At 36.7% G+C, this 20,155-nt stretch overlaps 3 protein-coding genes across 3 annotated transcripts; 2 read left to right on the top strand and 1 right to left on the bottom strand.

The window, feature by feature from the left end:
- Nucleotides 1-1,197: 1,197 nt before the first annotated feature.
- Nucleotides 1,198-3,903, top strand: LOC131320495 (proliferating cell nuclear antigen-like). The gene is made up of 4 exons (XM_058351211.1): nt 1,198-1,621; nt 2,472-2,624; nt 2,783-2,880; nt 3,091-3,903. Exons 1-4 carry the CDS (start codon nt 1,303-1,305, stop codon nt 3,613-3,615), a joined length of 1,095 nt encoding a protein of 364 aa, XP_058207194.1. The 5' UTR covers nt 1,198-1,302; the 3' UTR covers nt 3,616-3,903.
- Nucleotides 3,904-4,936: 1,033 nt separating this feature from the next.
- Nucleotides 4,937-10,966, bottom strand: LOC131320494 (probable sugar phosphate/phosphate translocator At3g11320). The gene is made up of 4 exons (XM_058351210.1): nt 10,090-10,966; nt 8,209-8,312; nt 7,850-8,078; nt 4,937-5,458 (listed from the first exon to the last, which is right to left on the bottom strand). The coding sequence occupies exons 1-4, from the start codon at nt 10,537-10,539 to the stop codon at nt 5,312-5,314; spliced, it is 930 nt and encodes a 309-aa protein (XP_058207193.1). The 5' UTR covers nt 10,540-10,966; the 3' UTR covers nt 4,937-5,311.
- A 5,932-nt stretch (nt 10,967-16,898) lies between these two features.
- On the top strand, nt 16,899-17,545 carry LOC131320493 (uncharacterized). The gene is made up of 2 exons (XM_058351209.1): nt 16,899-17,272; nt 17,353-17,545. The coding sequence occupies exons 1-2, from the start codon at nt 16,955-16,957 to the stop codon at nt 17,434-17,436; spliced, it is 402 nt and encodes a 133-aa protein (XP_058207192.1). The 5' UTR covers nt 16,899-16,954; the 3' UTR covers nt 17,437-17,545.
- The last annotated feature ends 2,610 nt before the right edge of the window (nt 17,546-20,155 follow it).

Here is a 20,155-nt window from a genome sequence, read left to right as displayed (position 1 = left end):
GCTTTTTGGCCCTTCTTGGGTCTAACAAAGATAATCGGAATCGCTCATTTTGTTCAATATATTTTGTTTAAGGTCCCTGTAAAAAATTATCTTTATTCGACATCGATAAAGACATTTACGAGACGTCCAAAATCACTTTAGAATTTAGCCTAACTTTTGGACGTTTCGAAAATGCCCTTATCGATGTCGGATGGAGCTAATTTTTCATGGAAACCTTAAACAAAATATATTAAATAAAATGAGTGGTTCCGATTATCTTTCTTGGACCTGAGACAGGCCAAAAAGCGCGCTGTATGCGTTGTTTGTTCGCGTACTGCTGTACCAGTAGTCTTTCTGGCTATTCAAAGTGTAGAGCTACCGGTGGACGGATATTGAAAATTAATTATGAGAAATGATTTTGCCACTCCTTTTTTTGTTTATACCACTCCACTGCAATCAAAAATACAATTGCAGAGGAGTTACACTTGCAGGGGAGTGATGTTAACAAAAAAAAGTGGCAAAATCAACGGCCTTAATTATATATGTGGCTGGAGTTTATGGTACCTACTGATTCATGCCTCTTCAAAGTTTGTTTTTGCCATTTTTTTTCTTCCTGCGATAACAATAATATGATATGGTCCTTGAAATCTTGGATGATGGAAGTGGCTGATCATGTGTATTCTGGAAAGTGCTCCAGCCTTTGGTGTTTTGTTCAGTGTATGAGACATACCATACATACAACTATTTTCTTTAATTCATTATTTTTGTTATGTCCTTTTACTATTTAAGTTTTCAATTATGTTACATCAATATTTTTGAGTTATATAAACGAAGGTTTATATTACTCCGTATAAATAAATGTTTAATACTATGTTTTCACAACAAATATTTATATATAAAGAAAAATCCAAAAACATTCTCCTGTATTGCACCGGTATCAATACGGAAAAAACGATCTCATGTTTGGTATGATATTCATAACCTTTAGGTAAATGGACGGAGGATCTCAATCCGTTACAAGTTAGATTCTGGTGAAAGTTGGGCCTTTCGGTTCACCATGGCCACGCCGCAGGCCCACAAGTCCAACTACTGCTACAAAAACAAAACAAACAAAACACCGCATATCGTGAAAACGACAGCGTTTTTCAACTGCCTTGTGGCGGGAAAATCATCCATTTCCCGCCAAACCGCGCCCCGCCTTTTCCCTCCTCCCTATACACAATCTTTTCCGTATACAATCACTGCAGCTCACTCTCTCTCTCTCTCTCTCTCTCTCTCTCTCTCCATATTCATCTATTCGCACAGAAGAAAGATCTTATCAAGATGTTTGAGCTAAGGTTGGTGCAGGGGAGTCTCCTCAAGAAGGTTCTAGAATCGATCAAGGACTTGGTGAACGATGCCAACTTCGACTGCTCAGCCACGGGGTTCTCTCTCCAGGCCATGGACTCGAGCCACGTGGCGCTGGTGGCCCTCCTCCTCCGATCGGAGGGATTCGAGCACTACCGCTGCGACCGCAACATCTCCATGGGGATGAATCTCGGTAACATGGCCAAGATGCTAAAGTGCGCCGGAAACGACGACATCGTCACCATCAAGGCCGACGACGGAAGCGACACCGTCACTTTCATGTTCGAAAGCCCTAGTATGCTAACCCTAAACCCATTTCCCCCAATTTTTCTTCCGTATTTTGGTTTTGGGTTCTTAAACCCTAATGTGAAATAAATGTGTGGTTTTAGGGGATTCCCCCCCCCCCCCCCCCCCCCCCCCCCCCCCCCTCCCCCCCTTATTCCCTGGGATTCTATGTGAAGCATTTCTTGTCTTTTTGTGTTTTTCAATGGGTTTTGAGAAAGTGAAAAATCATTTGGTAGGTATTAATAGGTTTAGATTTGTGTATACGCGTACGTTTTTTAATACTTGAAACATTTTGGGTTGTGAGAACTAATCATAGACTTAAATTAGATGATCTTAAATGGTCCACAAACTGATGAAAGATAGGTGCTTGAGGGGGTTTTCTTCTCCTTGAAGTAACAGAATATAACCAAGAGAGGGTCCATTAAGAAAGCAGGGTTGTTTGGGATAGATAAACAGATATCAGTAATGGGATGGTGCCTTCTAGAGTTTTGTAAGCTAATGCAGGACTGATTCCTTTCCTCTTTCACTTTTGTCATGAATCCTTGATGTTCTACTATGTTTACATATCAAGTCCATAGCCAATCACAGTTTGTTGTAGTTGTTGTGCACGCCCTGTCATGTGGAAGGGAACTATCTGACAGATGCTTAATGATTTTTATTTTCAATTAAGTTTTGAATCTTCATGTGGCCAAATAGAAATTGTATTGTTGGATTACTGGTTGTTATGATTTGTTTTTTGTGGTTTCCCTTTTTCATCTTTTTAATATTGGGAGTGACTCCAATAAGGCCTTGATCACTTGTTCATAAGTAGTTCCTTTGGAATATATCTCTTGATTCTTGGTTAAATTGGGTAATTGAAGCTCAAGATAAGATTTCGGATTTTGAGATGAAGCTCATGGACATTGATAGTGAGCATCTGGGGATTCCAGAATCAGAGTATGATGCCATTGTTAGGATGCCATCATTTGAGTTCGCAAGGATTTGCAAAGACCTTGGTACCATTGGAGATACGGGTACGATATCTAGTCACACAGTCGAACTTGAGTGTCTTTTTCTTCTTGAATTCCTTCTCTGCTATTATATTCTCTAGCCCCTTTGGCCTTTAGAATTATGATATTATTACAAAAGCTATTCAGAATGCTAACTATTGGATGCAATTGTGGTGTTGTAGTTGTGATATCAGTGACAAAGGAAGGCGTGAAGTTCTCCACTAGAGGTGATATTGGCACTGCAAACATTGTCTGTAGGCAGAATACTTCAGTAGACAAGGTTTGATTTTATGCACAATTCAAAATTCCTTAAATGATTTTCAGCTTAAGTTCTAATGCATACATTGTTAGTGAATAGATAATGGATGTTCGATAATGTTTGCTTATTGTGATGAAGACATTTGCGCTTTTGGTTTTTCTGAGAACTCCCTTGACTTGTTGAGCTAACTATTAACAAAAACATCTTGATTTCTGCCCCTCATAACTGCAGCCCGAAGACGCTACCATCATAGAAATGAAAGAGATGGTTTCTTTGACCTTTGCACTAAGGTACATGAATTCATTTGCAAAGGCCACCCCATTGGCAAGCCAAGTGACTATCAGCCTGTCTTCAGAACTACCTGTTGTGGTGGAGTACAAAATTGCCGAGATGGGTTATGTCAGGTTCTATTTGGCTCCCAAAATAGAAGAGGACGAAGCTGATCCTTACGTAGAGACCACATCTAAAGCAAAGGCTAAGCCTAAAGCGGAGACTAAGCCGAAACTGGAAATCAATCCTGATGAGGAGATGAAGCCCGAGGTGGATTCTAACATGGAGAACGAAGTGGTGGAGATCAAGCCTGAATTGGAGTCCAACATGGAGCCTGAAGTGGATTCTAACATGGAGAATGAAGGGCTGGAAATCAAGCCTGAATTGAACTCCAAAATGGAGCCAGAAAGGGAAAGCAATCCTCAATTGGATATCAAGCCTAAGAAGGAAGCTAATGTTGAAGTTCAAGTAATGGACATTGAGTAGTTTTATCTTACAAGATTATCACTTCAGTGAATATGCCATTTAAGTAGTTGGGTAACTTGAGGGCCTTCAGATTTTGGGTTTTAACCATTGTCTGCTAGGTGGAGTCCTGAGGGGAGATTTCAGTTTTGTTCTGTGAGGAACAATATGAAATGGCTTGGCCAAGCACGAGGTTTCTCTTTTTATTTGGGTTATGTTTTTGTTTTCTGAACTGTTTTTGTATTAGGTTTTTAGTCCTCGTAAAATCTATTTAATTTGTCCTCCGTTTAATGTAATCAACCCGTTTGTCTAGGTGTCTTGATAGGACTAAATGAATAATTTTATAGTGATCACATTTTGAGTACCATGTGACAATGAAAACCTCCGAAATCACCTATTGAATTGGCGAAATGCAATCTCAATAGAGACGTCGGGTTGGAAACTTGGAACTGATGTCAATAGTGAGATGGTTTAGTGTTCAGCACACATGGTTGAAGTTAGGAGGATTTGGACTTGGAGTTCAACGCCCTACGTAGGGTGATTTGTGTTGCACTAAAAAGTCAAACCATGACACCGCGCAGTACCATTTATGGATCATCCAGATCTTACGCTAACCACGTCCCATTGTCCTAACGGTCGAAGTAAAAATTCAAACAACAAACTGGCAAATTGAATTCCTCCTCTCCTCATTTTGGGAAATAGTTTCTTCAATAACCTTACGAAGACAGGAGAGGACATGCCCAGCCATAAACTATGATTGTAGTTTTGGTTCCATGTCATTGCGGTAAGAAAGAGACGTGCTACAGCCATCGACAAAAGGGGACCCGATTTTAACCAACGTGTGGGACCCACTTTGGATCCCGCACGAATGATCTGAGCAATTCAATAATTTTAAAAAAAAAACCCTAGCGAATCCGTGAAAAATCAACTTAATCTGATATGTGTAGATGCTCGATTCAATCTTCTCATTTTACCGATTTTTAAAAAATGAGAAGATTGGATCGAACAACTATACATATCAGATTGAACTCATTTTTCACGGGCCCACTCAATATTTTTTTTAAATTATTAAACAACTCGTATCATCGGTGTGCGCACGACATCAATGCAAAATCGGGCCACCATTTGGTTGGCGTACCTAGTTTTTTTGGGTATGAAAAGGGGGGGGGGGAATTTTATTTTTATTTTTGCACTGATAGGATATTAAATTGAGGTTTCCTGTGTCACTTGGTACGGTTGTAATGAAACTCAGCAGTAATGGTGTTAAGCACCAGTGGACAGGTCCCATGTGCTAGCAAATGATCTAAAAGCTGATTGTGAACGTCAAAAGATGAGAACCACAAAATGGAAGAATTGCAAGACCTTTGAATAAATAACAAATAGTATGAGAAATTGTAAAAGAGTATTGTGCCAGGTCCATTACACAATTCTTTCCTGAAAAACTAAGAGCTGAAAAAAATCCTCCATATCCCCCAACAAGGGAAGAACAGAAGCAAACAATTTAACAACTAAATGCTTCCTACTCTGCCTAATTCCTGTCAATTTTGTTGGTACAGAATGAAAACTAATTCCCCCCGAAGATGCAATACAAAAAATAAGCTTTAGTGGGCATATTCCACGACACCGAGTGAAAGTATACCCTCCAAGAAGGTCGCCCCTGTCCTCGTATGGGCACAAAACAGATGGAATTTTCAGCCAATGCCTTTTCCACAGTAAAATTTTACTTGCTACGCTTTTTGGCTTCACTGTATAGGATAACTCCGATGACTGTGAGTGAGTAGCCAAGCATCCCAGTAACCGACACAGGATTTCTGAATATTAAAATAGAGACAACTACGGCCACAGCCCCTTTTGCATTTCCTAGTACCTGAAATAATCAAGAAACAACCAAGCAGAAATCTAGAATCTTTAATGATGTTCATAAAGAGAAGGGGGGAAATTCAAAATATGGAAAAAAGAAGAAGAAGAAGAAGAAGAAGAAAAAGGTAACACACTGGGATTATTAGGGCTTTGACTATAGCACTCCAATGAGTAAGAGCTGATATTACAAGGCCTAACCGTCAAGCTATATGACAATTGCTATACTCTTTCCAAATTAACTCGTGTTTTGAAACGTAATGTAAAGAGACATAGACACGACTACACGAGTCTCTTCATTGGAGTTCTCTTTTGATTACCAAAACAATTAACCAAATATACGTTAAATTTGAATGGCAAGAACAACTACAGTCAGCTATATTTGGATCGAGAATTGAAGGAACAGTTAAAAGAATCTTACTTATGACGATGATTATATCTTTCAACTTTTTCATCCCCTTTTCTTTATCCTTACTCAAACTCTATATCCAAATACAGCCTAAAGGTAAAAAAAACCTGACGCCATCTCAAAGTTATCGATAGCTGGAGTTAATCCCCAGGTGAATGCTATGATGAACAATGGATTTCAGGAACCATGAAATAAAGTTGCATTTCCAAAGTTGATGGAACTAACAAATTGAAGAGACACAATGCACATTCTTCATCACAGATATGGGAAATGTATAAGGAGTCACAAAATCTGCCCCTATATGACCTTGCAACAAATATTATATCATGCGTTTCAAGCTTATGACCTGTCCACACATGACGTTTCTCCCTACCAATCAATCAATCACCCTATAGCACTCTCAAATAGCATATATCATCACAACAATGATCACTCAATAAGAAACTACTATTTGCTAGTTTCAAACTTGATTGATAACTCTTTCTCAAAAAAAAGGAAAAAAGAAAGAAAAGAAAAACTTAGCCAGAGGTTCTTCTTACTCCAAACATAACATGCCTTCAACGCCAACATTTTTCTACAATTCCACCTTCTGTCCGAATATTAAGCTCGAGAATAGGAGCTCAAGTGACAACACCAACAAATACGCAACAGAAGCATACTAGATTGTGTATAAATAGCCTATGGCACCCATATCTGTGCCACATGTTGTCTGGAAAGGATTAAAAAAGTCAAGAATAGCTTACCCTAATAGTTCGAGTAAACCAAATGGTGATACGAATAGGGGCGGCTCCAGGACTTCAATTCAGCGGTGGCAAAAATGTTCCGAAAATTTTTCTATACAAAACATTATATAAAGTAAACGGTGTATTTATTTTGGTTGAAAAATTAGGGCTTGGTTTATTTTGTTTTGTTGAGCAATATTGTCTATGACTCACAAATTTAAGTGTATTTTCATTCACTTTGGCTCCATATGAATGATCCAGTGTAGATAATATTAGAGAAAAAAATAAATTAGATGTTCAAAATATGAAATTTTAGTGCATTTTTGGAATTCAGGGGGTGCATTTTTGGAATTCAGGGGGTTCTCTTGAACCCCTGAAACAAAGGTGAAGACCTCTTTTCTCGTAAAGGAAAAATTATTCACTTGAGCCCCTCCATTTCTAGTCAATTCAACCGCGCCTCTACAAGTGCATTAAACAGTTTACATCAACAAAACAACTCGGAAACTCCCTCTCATCTCATCCTTGGTAGAGCCATCAGTGGCCAACTATCTTTGAAGTTTAAACCCAGTCAACTGTTATTCTAGGGTTCAGTGCTCTCCCACACACCTGCCTTGCCCTCCTAAGTTTTAGACGTTCTGCTTCCATGAAACCAACGGCATAACTACATATTTCCTTTTATACACTTCCAAAGAAAAAGAAATCTATCTCCTAAGACTTCAAGACCAAATGGTTAAAAAATGACTCCACTGCTCCAGTCTCCCTCCACCGTACAGAGGATGACAAAATTAACAATGGTATCTTATACACACACATATGTTGCCCATCGGCAAATGTAGTAATCCGTCATATAAAGTAGTCGACTTCCCATACTAATATTTTACAGTGCAGACCAAGCAAAATACCACCTAGCATTGCATTTTCAAAGATCCCGCAGGATATTAAACAAGTTGCTTTTTTCTTGACCTATTGAACCTTTGACTGTTCCAGTGATATGAAAACACCTTAGGTAATATCCGATTCCAAAAGACCATATTATAAGAAATAGTTGTACGAGTAATTTTTTCATAATTGATCCAAACCCCCGTGGCTTTTCTCTTCATATACTCCAAAAGATCATATTATCCCCAGTTCTGTTATTTCTTCCAAAAGACACTTATTGGTACTTTTTCGTTTTGAGAATTGATCTTGAAAAAGAGTACATGACAAACACCAACCCTACAAAGTTACATATTCACACAGTAACAAGGGTGGAACAGAAAGGAGGTCATACCTGTAGAGTCAGGGCACTTGTGTGCTTTGTGACCAAAAAATTGGTCAGGTTAACAAAATATGCCAAGGCAGAATTGAACAGTAGATACCAGACGATCCGGATATCATCTCTTGCAAGGGCCACGGTGATACCAACAACATCTTCCTCCATGAAGAGTGTTGCAGGAAGCAGAAATACAACAGCAATTGGAGCCATGTACATGAGAAGGTTCATAGAATTCAGCTTTTCCCTGAAAAAAGAGAAACTTTTGCAGAGTTCATATGTCTTCAAACCACAAAATTTTATTCAAAAGAACCTTATGCCCTATTCAACGTTGTACAAAAAATGCAGGAATATACACAAACACTGTAAACTTTTACCCTTCAGAAGAAAGCAATATCCCTTGAAGCACCGTTTTAAGTGCCCTTGCAGCCGTAGCACCAACACACATTATAAACCCGAAAAGATGGAAACTTGGCTCACCCTAAAAACATAACGAAGAGAGGAACAACAAGAATTAGAAGGAAAACTGTTTAATCCAATGATACAATTCCAAGCACACTAGAATTGGCTGACTTGCTACTTTTAGATATCAATTAAAGCTAGGAAAGATTCACCAAAGGCAGAGCCAGTGGTGGATTTAGCCTTGGCCCGTGCCCCCACTGCAGATTTCAATTTTTTTAAGGTAAAGAATTTACCTTACAAATTTTATCTTTGACCTCAACTAAAGCCTTGTCCTTCTCTTCCCACACACAAACAGAGAACAAAAAACCTTGAGAAGTTCAAAACATGAAACCCAAGGGTGCAATCATCCGCGATAGTCCCAGTCCAGAGGCCCTTGTCGGACGTCGGTCATGGTCTATTGTACAGACTTACTTTAGAAACTTTTGTTCATGACTATGGTAGCTTTGCTAGTTTTTTTATTTTTCAGGGAATGGTCATATTAACTCTAATGTCGGTTGATGAATATATCACTTTTTACTAGTGTTTTATCTGAGAAAGTTCATATTGCCGTATCATTTGTTACAAAAAAAAAAAAAATTTATATTGTCAAGTTTGTCCTTTCATTGTGCCTCTATTACTCTTTATTCCTGGCTACGCCACTAGGTGGAGCACGTGTCGTGCTTTAGTGATAGGATCTTGAGGATACAAAAACAGCATTGTCAACTTACTTATTTAATCTTTCATCCAACACTTAGGCCACCAACAAGATTATATCAGCTGATTTTTTTAAATTTTCAGGAAGTTAAATTTTTATGACTAACCACAATAAATCTTCTACCCCAAGGCAGCACCACAGGCATTACAACCATCAAGCAAAAACTAACTTGCTAAAAACAACTAGAAACCATCATTTTAGAATTTAGACCCTAGACCTGCTAAGCATGAAGGGCACTTCTCCCATGAACAAACCCTTCCTCTAGTATTAGCTACAATAGCAGAAATGATCTTCACGATATCCTGGCATTTCTCTCCATCAAAATGTGGTGGAGAGCAGATATTCAACCGATATTTGGAAGTTCCTAAAAAGGTCTTCTTTTTAATGCAAAAGATTAGAAAAAGGAACAATATTCTGGAATGGCTACAGAATTGCTCTATTTAGCTGCTAGGTAAAAGTGGAAACCAAAAATTAATTCACCATATCAACGAAACCGATATATCAAAACCTCCTCTCACATTAAGATTGCTATAACTATACCAATTCTGTAAGCAGTCAAGACCATTTTCATCTTAGCAACAATCCTTTTACTTTTTTTTTCATTTTTACCCCCTTTACATTCCACAATAACCACGGTGAGCAAATAATTGAACAGTCATCCTTGCCAATATGCAAATCATATAAAAAAGTTCAGAACTTCAATATTATTTACTGCCTTTCAACGCACCTTCACACACTTTTATACCCTTCTCACATGAGCTCAAGTCCTCTGCCGTCTGTACCCAAATACCTATGTACCTCTATTCCTGTGCATTTCAGGCCATTGGATCAAGTTAATTTTTTTTATCTCTCTTACAAGTTTCAAATAATCCAATGGCCAAATACACACCTGAAAATGGGTATACCAAATTTCCGGTACACAGGATGAGGGGTTCTCACATATTTGATATTTCAATGCACTTTTCGCAAGTGGGCATTTTCCATAATCAAATGGTACGAACTTAAAGATGGCAAGTACACATAATACCAAAAACAACAACAGTAATTTAACAACAAAATATAGTAAGAAAAACCATCCAATCAAAACAGCAAATACACGTACCCCGCTGGCGATAACCACGCCAGTAACAACAGGAACGAGAGTGACATACGTAAGCCAGGCCTCCCTCTTCAGCGTCATCAAATACGCAAAGACCGCCGTGAAGAAGGGCGTCGTGGCCCCGATCGCCTGGTTGAAGGACACCGGCAGGTACCTGAGCGAGATGTTGCCGCTGACGACGGAGGCGCAGAAGACCAGGCTAAGGAGGGAGATCTTGACGAACTGGACGCGGGACCGGATCGTCTGCATCGGGACCATCTTGAGCCAGGCGATGGCGACGTAGCTGAGCAGGGAGCAGGCCGTCATGTGGCACATGGTGAGGAAAATGGGGTACTTGAATCCGTAATTGGATAGCAAGTACTTGTTGAGCAGTAAGACCCCAATGTTGGAGGAGTACCAGGAGGCCACGAGCCCGATGGTGAAGAACCGGCTCGAGCCCTTCGGAGACGACATGGTTGAATCGGGTTGTGGCCCAATTGTGTAATGTTTCCTAGGGCTTCGATTGGGATTCGAAGGAATCCTTTTTTTTCTTTTCTTTTTTTGTGTTAGTGGTAAGACGGCATTAGATCTGGATTGATGTTGGGGAGAGAGAAAGGGAGGGGAGATCGGAGTGGCAGTCGTGAATCTAGAAAGGGAGAGAAATTAATGTGCGTCGGTGGGCTTGGTAGGATGCGATGAGAGAGAGAGAGAGAGAGAGAGAGGAAGAATATGAGGTAGAGCGGAGAGAGAGACAAATGGGAAAGGAGTCTGCGATGGGTTTGGAGGGCGAGCGACGACGATTTTGTCCTCCGCAAGTAGTATGAGAGAGAGAGAGAGAGAGAGAGAGAGAGTTTGTAATCCAGAGGGAATGTTAAAACGCGCAATTGGGGTGGCTGTGGCGGGGGTGATTAATCGGATATTTGACTTTTCTTTACATGTTTGGGGGGAAGGTAGTATAATTGACTTTTCTTTTACTAACAGCACACGACGGCCACGACCGATCCAACCTAAAGTTCTTAAACATTATTGCGTTAAGATTTTTTATTTTTTAAATATTTAGGATATCCGTAATAGTAATAATTAATAATTAAAATATATCACGTCAGCATTTGATTATTCATTTAATTCATAATCACACTTAAAAATCTCTATATCCACATTGTTATTTTTGTATCTCTAACCAAAAAAAATCTCATAATACATAATGCACATTTGTCTAATCACAAACGAGTTCCAATCACGCACCAGACCACACCAAATTATTCGTCTCAATAAAACGATTCCAATGTGGGGTGTTTTTGAGTTATTGAATTTTGATTATTAGTAAAAGTTGTTAAGTTTGATTATGGAATGGGTAGAATTTGATTATTTGCTAAATAAAACTTATAATTTTGCTTATTACAGTATAGAGTATTTTTTAAGCATTATTATTAAATTTGCTTATTATAATAGGGATGCTCTTAGTACTTACTTTTCAAATAAAAACTTATTTGTTTTATCAGAATGGGACCTAATGAAACAATTGCGTTCAGTTTGGAACTTGTGGGAATTGAAAGAAAAAAGAAAGGGAAGTACTTCCTCCGTTACCATTTTTAATCCGCCGTTCCATTTTTTAATTAATAGTACTTTTTATATGTAATATAAATGTTATTTGACAAATTTTGATTAATATTATAAAATAAAGTTTTAAAAATCATGAAAAATCTTATATATTACAAGGTATAATTAATTGAAAAGTAGAACAAACTTTCAAAAAAATACTAAGAAATTTGGATAGAATGAGTAATTATGAAGGAAAATGAGAGATAATTGAGAGAAACATTTCACTGTGTATTGAACTCAATTTCGCCATTTTTTTTTATTTTTTTCTCTCTCAAGCCAAACAAGGGGAGAACAGGTTTTTTTTGTAACTTTCATTTCTTTTTCATAAGTTTCAAACAACCCTGTCGAAGAGGAAAAAATAGAGCAATCCAAAGTAAATGTTCGGACCATGGGCTTATTAATAGTGAGCGTTGAGCACGTGTTGTGCACTAATACTCAACACATACCCCCTCTTCTAACTTAGTATATATTCTCACAACACCTGCCATCTTTTCCAACTTATATACTCTCTCAGACAAACTTATTGAAGATTTTATATGATACAAAATAAAACTTATCACATTTTCATTAGATGATTGGATCTGTCTATTTAACAAATCTCAGCTTGTAAATCAATCCTGTAAAAAGTTAAGTTGATCGAAGACTGCTAAAGATTTTGTTGAAACAAATTTCGGAATCATATTTGTTTTTGAGCTATGCATGATCAACTCTTATCGATTATTTGCCCAGACAAGTATAGTTTGTTTAAATAATATCAATGTTTGATTAACTTATTTTTTGAACAAATAATTTGCACATCAAAAGTGAATAACTCAAATTGTAAAATACTATAATAACGAATCTCATTTTGTCTCCGATGAATTATGACATTTGAGAATCCTTTTTTTTTTTCTTTCTTAGTAATTGCGTGAGTAGGGTCGAAGTTAGAAAATTGGTGGGAGGAGAGTAGGATTTATCAGAAAACTTTACACAATGATAAAACTATATTGTTTTTAGAGTTTTCGTGCTAACTTTTTGCATGGTGCTATTAAATTTTAGCTTAACATACCTATATAGGTATGTTCATCTGAAAAAAAATATTGGTATGTTGATTATTTTTTATTTGTATCTTTTTAGTTGAAACTCATTGTGACTTCTTAAACATTGAAATCTCCACTACCTATAAAACTCTTAATTTTACTGTGTACGACGGTTGATAGAAGGTAATATGATGTATGAACCTCTATGAAACAAAATCAAAATCTATAAAATTAAGACTTTAAGATTAGTTTTATAATTATGAGGGGCCAATTGCATAAATTTGTGAGATTTTACGAGGAAATGGATTGTATTTATGGGGGCATCTTGTGCAATTTCTTCATAACTTGGGGGAGGCCAGAAACATCCCACCATTAACATACCTCTGTCCCGTGTGTTCTAACTCAGTTAGAATTCTTGTATCTCATTGGGAGGTCAGATTCGTCAGAAGTTCGAATCTCCCTATCTGTGTGTGGGTATTCTTTATTTAAAGGGTTTTTTCTTTCTTTCTTTGTTTTTACCTTATAATGGACTTATTTCTTATATCGGTTAAGTTGTTGGATTTAGTTATCTTATTGACTCTCGCAATTGATGTAGTGTCCTTTTAAATTTGTATTCTATACCTTATATCTGATATAAAATGATCTTTTTCTCAATTGAAAAAAAAACCCCTGAAACTTATGAACCTATGGTTTTTTCAATTTTATATTGGCAGAGATAATCCTTTAAACGTTTATGCTTATTCCATCTTTTTACTTTGTTCGAGAAAGTTTTATTAAATAGGAACACCATTCAATGAGCTATTTTTAAAGTAAGAAGGCTTTATTTTAGGAGTTATTAATTTATGCACAATAAGGGGTTTCCACTTAGTGTTAAGTTACGGACTACTTTTTATAGTCTATAAACGTCAAGTTATTTCCACTAAATTATAAGTTGTCGAAAATGTGTTGGATTAGTAGAAGAAAATATGTTGGTCCTATTGGATGTTTTAGTTTAGAAAAAACAGCTTAACTTTTGACAAAAAATTTAGTTTAGTATAAACAGTTTTACCAAAATCAATAAGCTGTAGTGCAAAATATTTTAGTTGAAACAGGAGTATGCTATTAATGCAAATTCTTCAATAGCTACTTAAATAGGAAAGAAATTATCCTTAGAGTTACAATCCGTTGATCTACTCGGTTATTATTATTATTATTTAACACGCTACTGATTAACTTATGAATCATAATTTTCTGGTTTAGTTCTTATTTAATTTTTTTTTTTTGCGTTTGTTAGTTTTACACCAAATTTTTATGTGATATGGGTGAGTAAGGACGAGAGGAATCAGAAAAGAAAAAAATTGTGACTTTTAAACAAGTATTTTGAGAAATATTCAAGTAAAAATTAAAAAAATGGGCATTTTGAGCTTTTCTTTGGATATTTCTCAAAATATTTGTGTAAAAATTAAAACTTTTTACTTTTCCAATTCCTCTCGTCTTTACTCACCCATATCCTATAAAATTTTGGCGTAAAACTAACAAATGCAAAAAAAGTTGAATAAATATAACCAAAAAATTATTCTGCATAAGTTAATCACTAGCGTAAAAGAAACATCTTTAACAACTCATATCTTAAATGATTTATGCTTTGTTCAGTTTGCTTTCTGGAAAAAAAAATTCATTACTCATATTTTCAATTCTATTACTCTCATTTCTCTCTTCATTTATAACATTTATCTCCAATCATTATTCTCGTTTCTCTCTCCACTCATTCCCCCCCCCCCCCCCCTCCCCGCTTTTTTGATCGGCCTCCACTCATTACCTTAATTTCTCTCTCTACTTATTACCCCAAAAACCAAACTCAAAAATTCTAAAAAATCCATCCAAACACAGCATTAGCAATATTACAACCCTAGAAAGTGCCCATAAATCACTTTCATTGACTAAAATTCATTAAAGACGTGACCAACATCAAGCAAGTTTGGATGCACACCATACACCTCACATGCTTTGTAAATTTTGGATAAAGATTTTACGTACAAAGGATTAACTAGATGTCCGAGCCAACTTGCGTGTATCTCGACAAATTTCGGAGCGCAGAAGTTCACGAGCGGGCAAAACTTTTAGTGGCCCCAACCTTTCAAACGTTTGGCTCCTGTGAGATTCGAACATACAAAATCTTAGTACAATTACTTATTGCTTTCTTATTCCCATTTGGCCAAATCCCTCAGAATTTAATAAGAGCATTTCCAATGAGAGATGTCAAACATGACATGGACAGCGCAACGGTAACTTTTGGCATCAATTCACCTTCCAATCCAGATGCATTCTATTAGGCCAAATCCTACGTGGCATTTGACATGGATGAAGGGGGAGGAAGCATGCCAACTTTGACTACCTACCTCTTGCCTGCCAAATTTCGAAAATGACTGTTTGGATTTTGGCATTAAAGGTTGGAGAGGGATAACTTGATGTTAAATAAATAGAATTTGGCATAAGGATTGGAAAAAAAGGCTTTGATGTCAAATTGGAGAAGCCAAAATGCCACATCAGCCTTTAAAAAAAAATTGACATCCCTAATTTAAAGTCAAGGATTGAAGATGCTCTAAGGATGCTTTACCATATGAAATGCCCTTTTTTTTCTAAAAAAACTAGGCAGCATGAAGCCCTTGCCGCCCTGTCGACATATGCAGAGTTAGGCCGTCTTGTAATAATTCAAATTCTATTAGGATCACGATTCTCTCTGATCAGAATTTTAACATGGTTAATCTTCTCGATCAATCAATTTTAATCATCACAATTGAGTTGATCAAGCAAGGGCCCACTAAAAGGCCCAACAGAACCGCCAAGTATGCGGGTAATTAATTAAAATAAGTATACTATTATCATATGAAGAACATAAATTATACTGCGTTCTCCTAAACTTAATTTAAATTTGAAAGTTGTCCTTATTTGAATTTTTTTTGCATTTTTTGGTTTTGCGCCAAACTTTTTGTGAGTTATTGATTTGTCTCGACGAGAGGAATCGGAAAAGTAATTTTTTTTTGTGCTAAAAAGTAGTTATTTCTCAAAATATTTGGGTAAAAGTAAAAAAAAATTACTTTTTTGATCCTCTCGTCGAGACGAATCAATAATCCACATAAGTTTGGCGCAAAATTAACAAATGCAGAAAAATTCAAATAAGAACAAAATTCACTGATTTAAGTTAAGTTCAAGAAACATCGGGGAGTGTTGAGGAACATAAATTATATATTAAGTGTCGAGAAAGAAACATCGGGAAGTTCAAATCAATATATAAAGCCAAGTTGTAATGTTGGCGAAAACTATAGAAGGTGCAGTTGGTGCATTCCTTATACTCTGATGCACATGAGCATGGTTTAATTCCCATAAACATTCATCCCCTTTCCAAGAATAGAATAAATTATGTTTAACGAATGAAATAAAAAAAAGAGAGTTTGGAGCAAAGTTTCAAGAGTAGTTTAATTAAATTAATTAAATTTCGTCATTAGAAGACAAGTTCAGAGCCGGGTTAAGATTAGGATATAACGGCCCGTTTGGATGGAGGATTTGTTTTGGGTGGATTTGTAATGAGGGAGGATTTGAAGGTGGATATATAATGAGGAGTGATATGTTAAGAAGGGTGACCCCACCTCTTAAGAAGGGTGGATTTATAATGAGGTGTTTGGATGGTTTTTTGAGAAGGGAGATTTGGAAAGTGGATATGATGGGATAAGATGTGAAATGACTTTATTGCCCCCATACTTTTAATTTAATGGGTAATATAGGTTAATTTAAATTTAAAAATAATAATTTTTTTTAAAAAAAAAAACTGGATAAAATTAAATTAAGTTATCTTGAAAATGTTTAAACCACATTAATTTTGTTTTTTGTTTAAAAAAAACGGATTAAATGATATAATATTTGTAAAATATTTCAATTATTATGACATTATATAGAAAAACAGATTTCATTTTTTATTATTATAAAAAAATGAAAAATATAAATCGGTTAAATGTTTAAAATGTTTTTGTAATAGAATAATGAATTTTCGAAAAAATTGTAAAAACCAAAATATACCAAAAAATTGTTTCCTTGTTAAAATTAGTTGGGTTGTTGAAAGCACATGGTCAACAAATTTGTTGGGTGTGTGGTAATTGAAATCACATGTTCACCAAATTTATTTGGTAAATTTTTTCTATAAAAGGCACACATTTGTACCATTTTCTTCATGCCATTTCATATCTCTTGTTCATTAAAAGTAAATTCGAACTATTTTCGGAATTTGCCTCACAATGGCACGCGCCGCACGCCGAGCTTGGAGCGATGAGGAGGAAGAGTCGTTACTAGAAAAACTTACGACTCTTGTAAATCAAGGTGTTTGGCAAGCTGAGCACGAGTTTCGTCCCTCGTACTTGGGAGTCTTGGAAAATCAAATGAGATCTTCCTTCCCCCAAGGTGGTATTGCCAAAAATCATATTGAGGCAAAGATTAAGAATTGGAAACAAACTTGTTTTCAATTACAACACATGCTTCAAATTCCCGGGTTTGGTTGGAATGCAGCTGAAAATAGACTATTGGTAGAAGATGCAATTTGGAATCAATATGTCAAAGTAAGTAATCAATATTCTTGCAATTTATATAAACTCATGTTTACGGTAATTTGTAAACAATTTTGCTACTATTTGTGTAGGTCAATCGACGAGATAGGCAGATGAGGGAAATGCAATTTCCGAATTATAATCGATGGTGCCATTGCTTTGGACGTGAGTACTGATGCGGAGAAGTTGGAAACATGAGTTTGATGTTGGATAATAAATTTGTACCCTTCGTAATGTACCTCAACTAAATATTTAAATTTAATTGAGATGATTACTTTGTGTTCATATTACAATCTTAATTTCCATAATGTTTGAAAAAAACGTACAAGTTCAATCAGAATCGAATAGATGTGCGAAGATTATACAACATAAGAAACCTAAGAAAAAAACGATAACGAATTTTGTGGTTACACTAGTTCGATGTTGAACTTCCAAAGCACTTTCGGATGTGGAACCATTGTGTCTTGATTGTTGTTCAGTTCGAACCGACTGCATTTGAAGGAGTCGGTATCTTTCCTCATGGAACTGTAACAATGCTCCTTCGGCTTCGTCGAACGTTGTGTATCTTTTGAACAAGTTTCCCGGGTATCCATTAACCTGCAGTCCCGCGGTCTCCCAACTTGTATAAATTCCCGGACGACGGCCAACGAAAACCACCCAATAGTATTGTTTATTGTCTTTCGACATTGTACAATCTACGAGAAAAAAAATGATTATAACATTAATAACATAATGAATAGTATAATTTTTTTTATAAGTAGGCTCAGATTTTTTTCCCACCGGCACATAATGCACCACTTAGCTACAATTTATGTTGCCAATTGGTGATTAAACCATTGACCCTCATAAATTATCCTGCCAAGACAAGTGCCTCGCCTTTAAATTTGTCTGTCATATCATCATAGCCTATGGAACATATAAAATTTCAGCCCAAAATTAAAACATGACCGCCATAAAACTTATATAAGTATAGGTAGATAACATGCCAAAAAATGTCATAAAAATAGTGCATGAGGTAGACCATTGAGTAGCAACCAGAACACAGAGTAAACTACAGAACTGGGGTGCTGTTATAGCAATCAGCAAAACACCAAGCAGATAAACAGCAAGTGGAGGAAACAACAGCAACAAACACCAACAAAACTGGACAGAAAGCAGAACAACAAGTGGAGAAAACAGCAGCAGTAGCAGCCACAAAACAAGCCAGAAACACAAAAAGACTTGGGCTCAGACAATTCAAACATAATCAAAGTAGCACTACCATTTGCAACTAAGTTGCCATTAATTAGCAAAGGCAATACCAACTAATACATTGCTCAAAGACCGTAATAATTGGCAAAGGCCGTAATAATTCCCATCTAAACAGGCTCTACTAGTAAACATTGCATCATTGCCCAATAAAACAATCCAAGAAACAACACAGTGGCCAACAAAGAGGGGAAAAACTTTGGCTCCTCTAGAGCAAAAAAACAGCCCCAAGAAAAGCCAAAACCTGGGCAAAAATCAGCCACAAACTTTTCCAAACTTGGCATAACAATAACCCCTAAAACGAGCATGCAAACCTTGCAAAACTTGTCATAAGACTCAGCCAAACAAATTGCACCAAAACAGTCCACAAAAATCAGCAAATCGGCCAAAAAAACAGCCCACAAACCTGCAGAAAGACAGCCAAGAGAGCAGCCAAAAAACAGCCAACAAACCGACCAAAACACTTCCTATGAACCAGCAATAAAACATGCTCAAAACAGCCCGTAAACTAGCAATAAAGCAGCTCATAAACCCTTATAAAAAAACAGCCCGTAAACCACCAATAAAACATTCTCAACACAACCCGTAAACCATAAAAAATGCAGCCAACAAAGCCGGCCAAAAAATAGCTTGTAAACTAGCAATAAAAAATGAGTCCACAGACCTGCAGAAAAACAGTCCACTAACCATCCAAAAATACTGCCCAGAAATTAGCAAGCAAAACAACCCAAAAACTGCCCGTTAACCAGCCTAACTGCACAAAAAATAGCCCACAAAATAGGGTAGATAACAGCCAGCAAACCTGTAGACAAATAGTCCAGAAAGCAGCCACAAAAACAGCCCACAAAGCAGCCAAAAAACAGCCCGTAAACCAGCAATAAACATACTCAGAACAGCCCGTAAACCAGCCAAATTTGCACACACACACACACACATACCTGCACAGTCCAGATAAATCACCCCAGCAACCTGCACTGTCCAGTGACCAGTAATACCCAAAAAATGGGACTGCCAGAAAGCAGAAATAATGGTGTCCAAAAAAAACTGCACCAAAACTGTCCGCGTTACAAAACTGTCCAGATACAGTCAAAACAATGAGGAAGGTGCACAAGTTATCAAGTGTTGGGCTCAGATAATTGTATCATATTCAAAGCAGCACTACCATTTGCAATTAAGTTGCCATTAAGGCCGTCAAAATTGGCAAAAGCAATACCAACTAATACATTGCAATTATCATTGCATCATTGCCCAATCAAACAACACAGAAAACAGAGATGATTCTGGCCCAGAATATAGCACAAAAAAGGTCTTCATTGTTGTCAATATGAGTACGAACTAATACAATATCAAGCTATTAACATTGCATCATCATTGTTGCCCTAAAACATTCCACAAAAAGTGCCCTGTACCCCTCAACGTATCACATGGATCATCATCGTTGCCCTAACACCTTTCAAGTAGTGCTTAATTACAACGCAAAAAAAGGGACCTATTCCCTCAAATAAACAACATGTTTTAGGCAAATTCAGTACAAGACAAAAGGCAGAGAGAAATAATTTCCAAAAGGTTTGACTATAGTGTAATGTAGCTTGCCCGATGAAAAGTAGATTTGACGACCAAGACAAAATTAAGAACCACTCACTAATA

Source organism: Rhododendron vialii, chromosome 3a, assembly GCF_030253575.1.
Source record: "Rhododendron vialii isolate Sample 1 chromosome 3a, ASM3025357v1".
Taxonomy (NCBI): Eukaryota; Viridiplantae; Streptophyta; class Magnoliopsida; order Ericales; family Ericaceae; genus Rhododendron; species Rhododendron vialii.
Note: the sequence above shows the minus strand (reverse complement) of the source record. Positions and strands in the feature narration are given on the sequence as shown.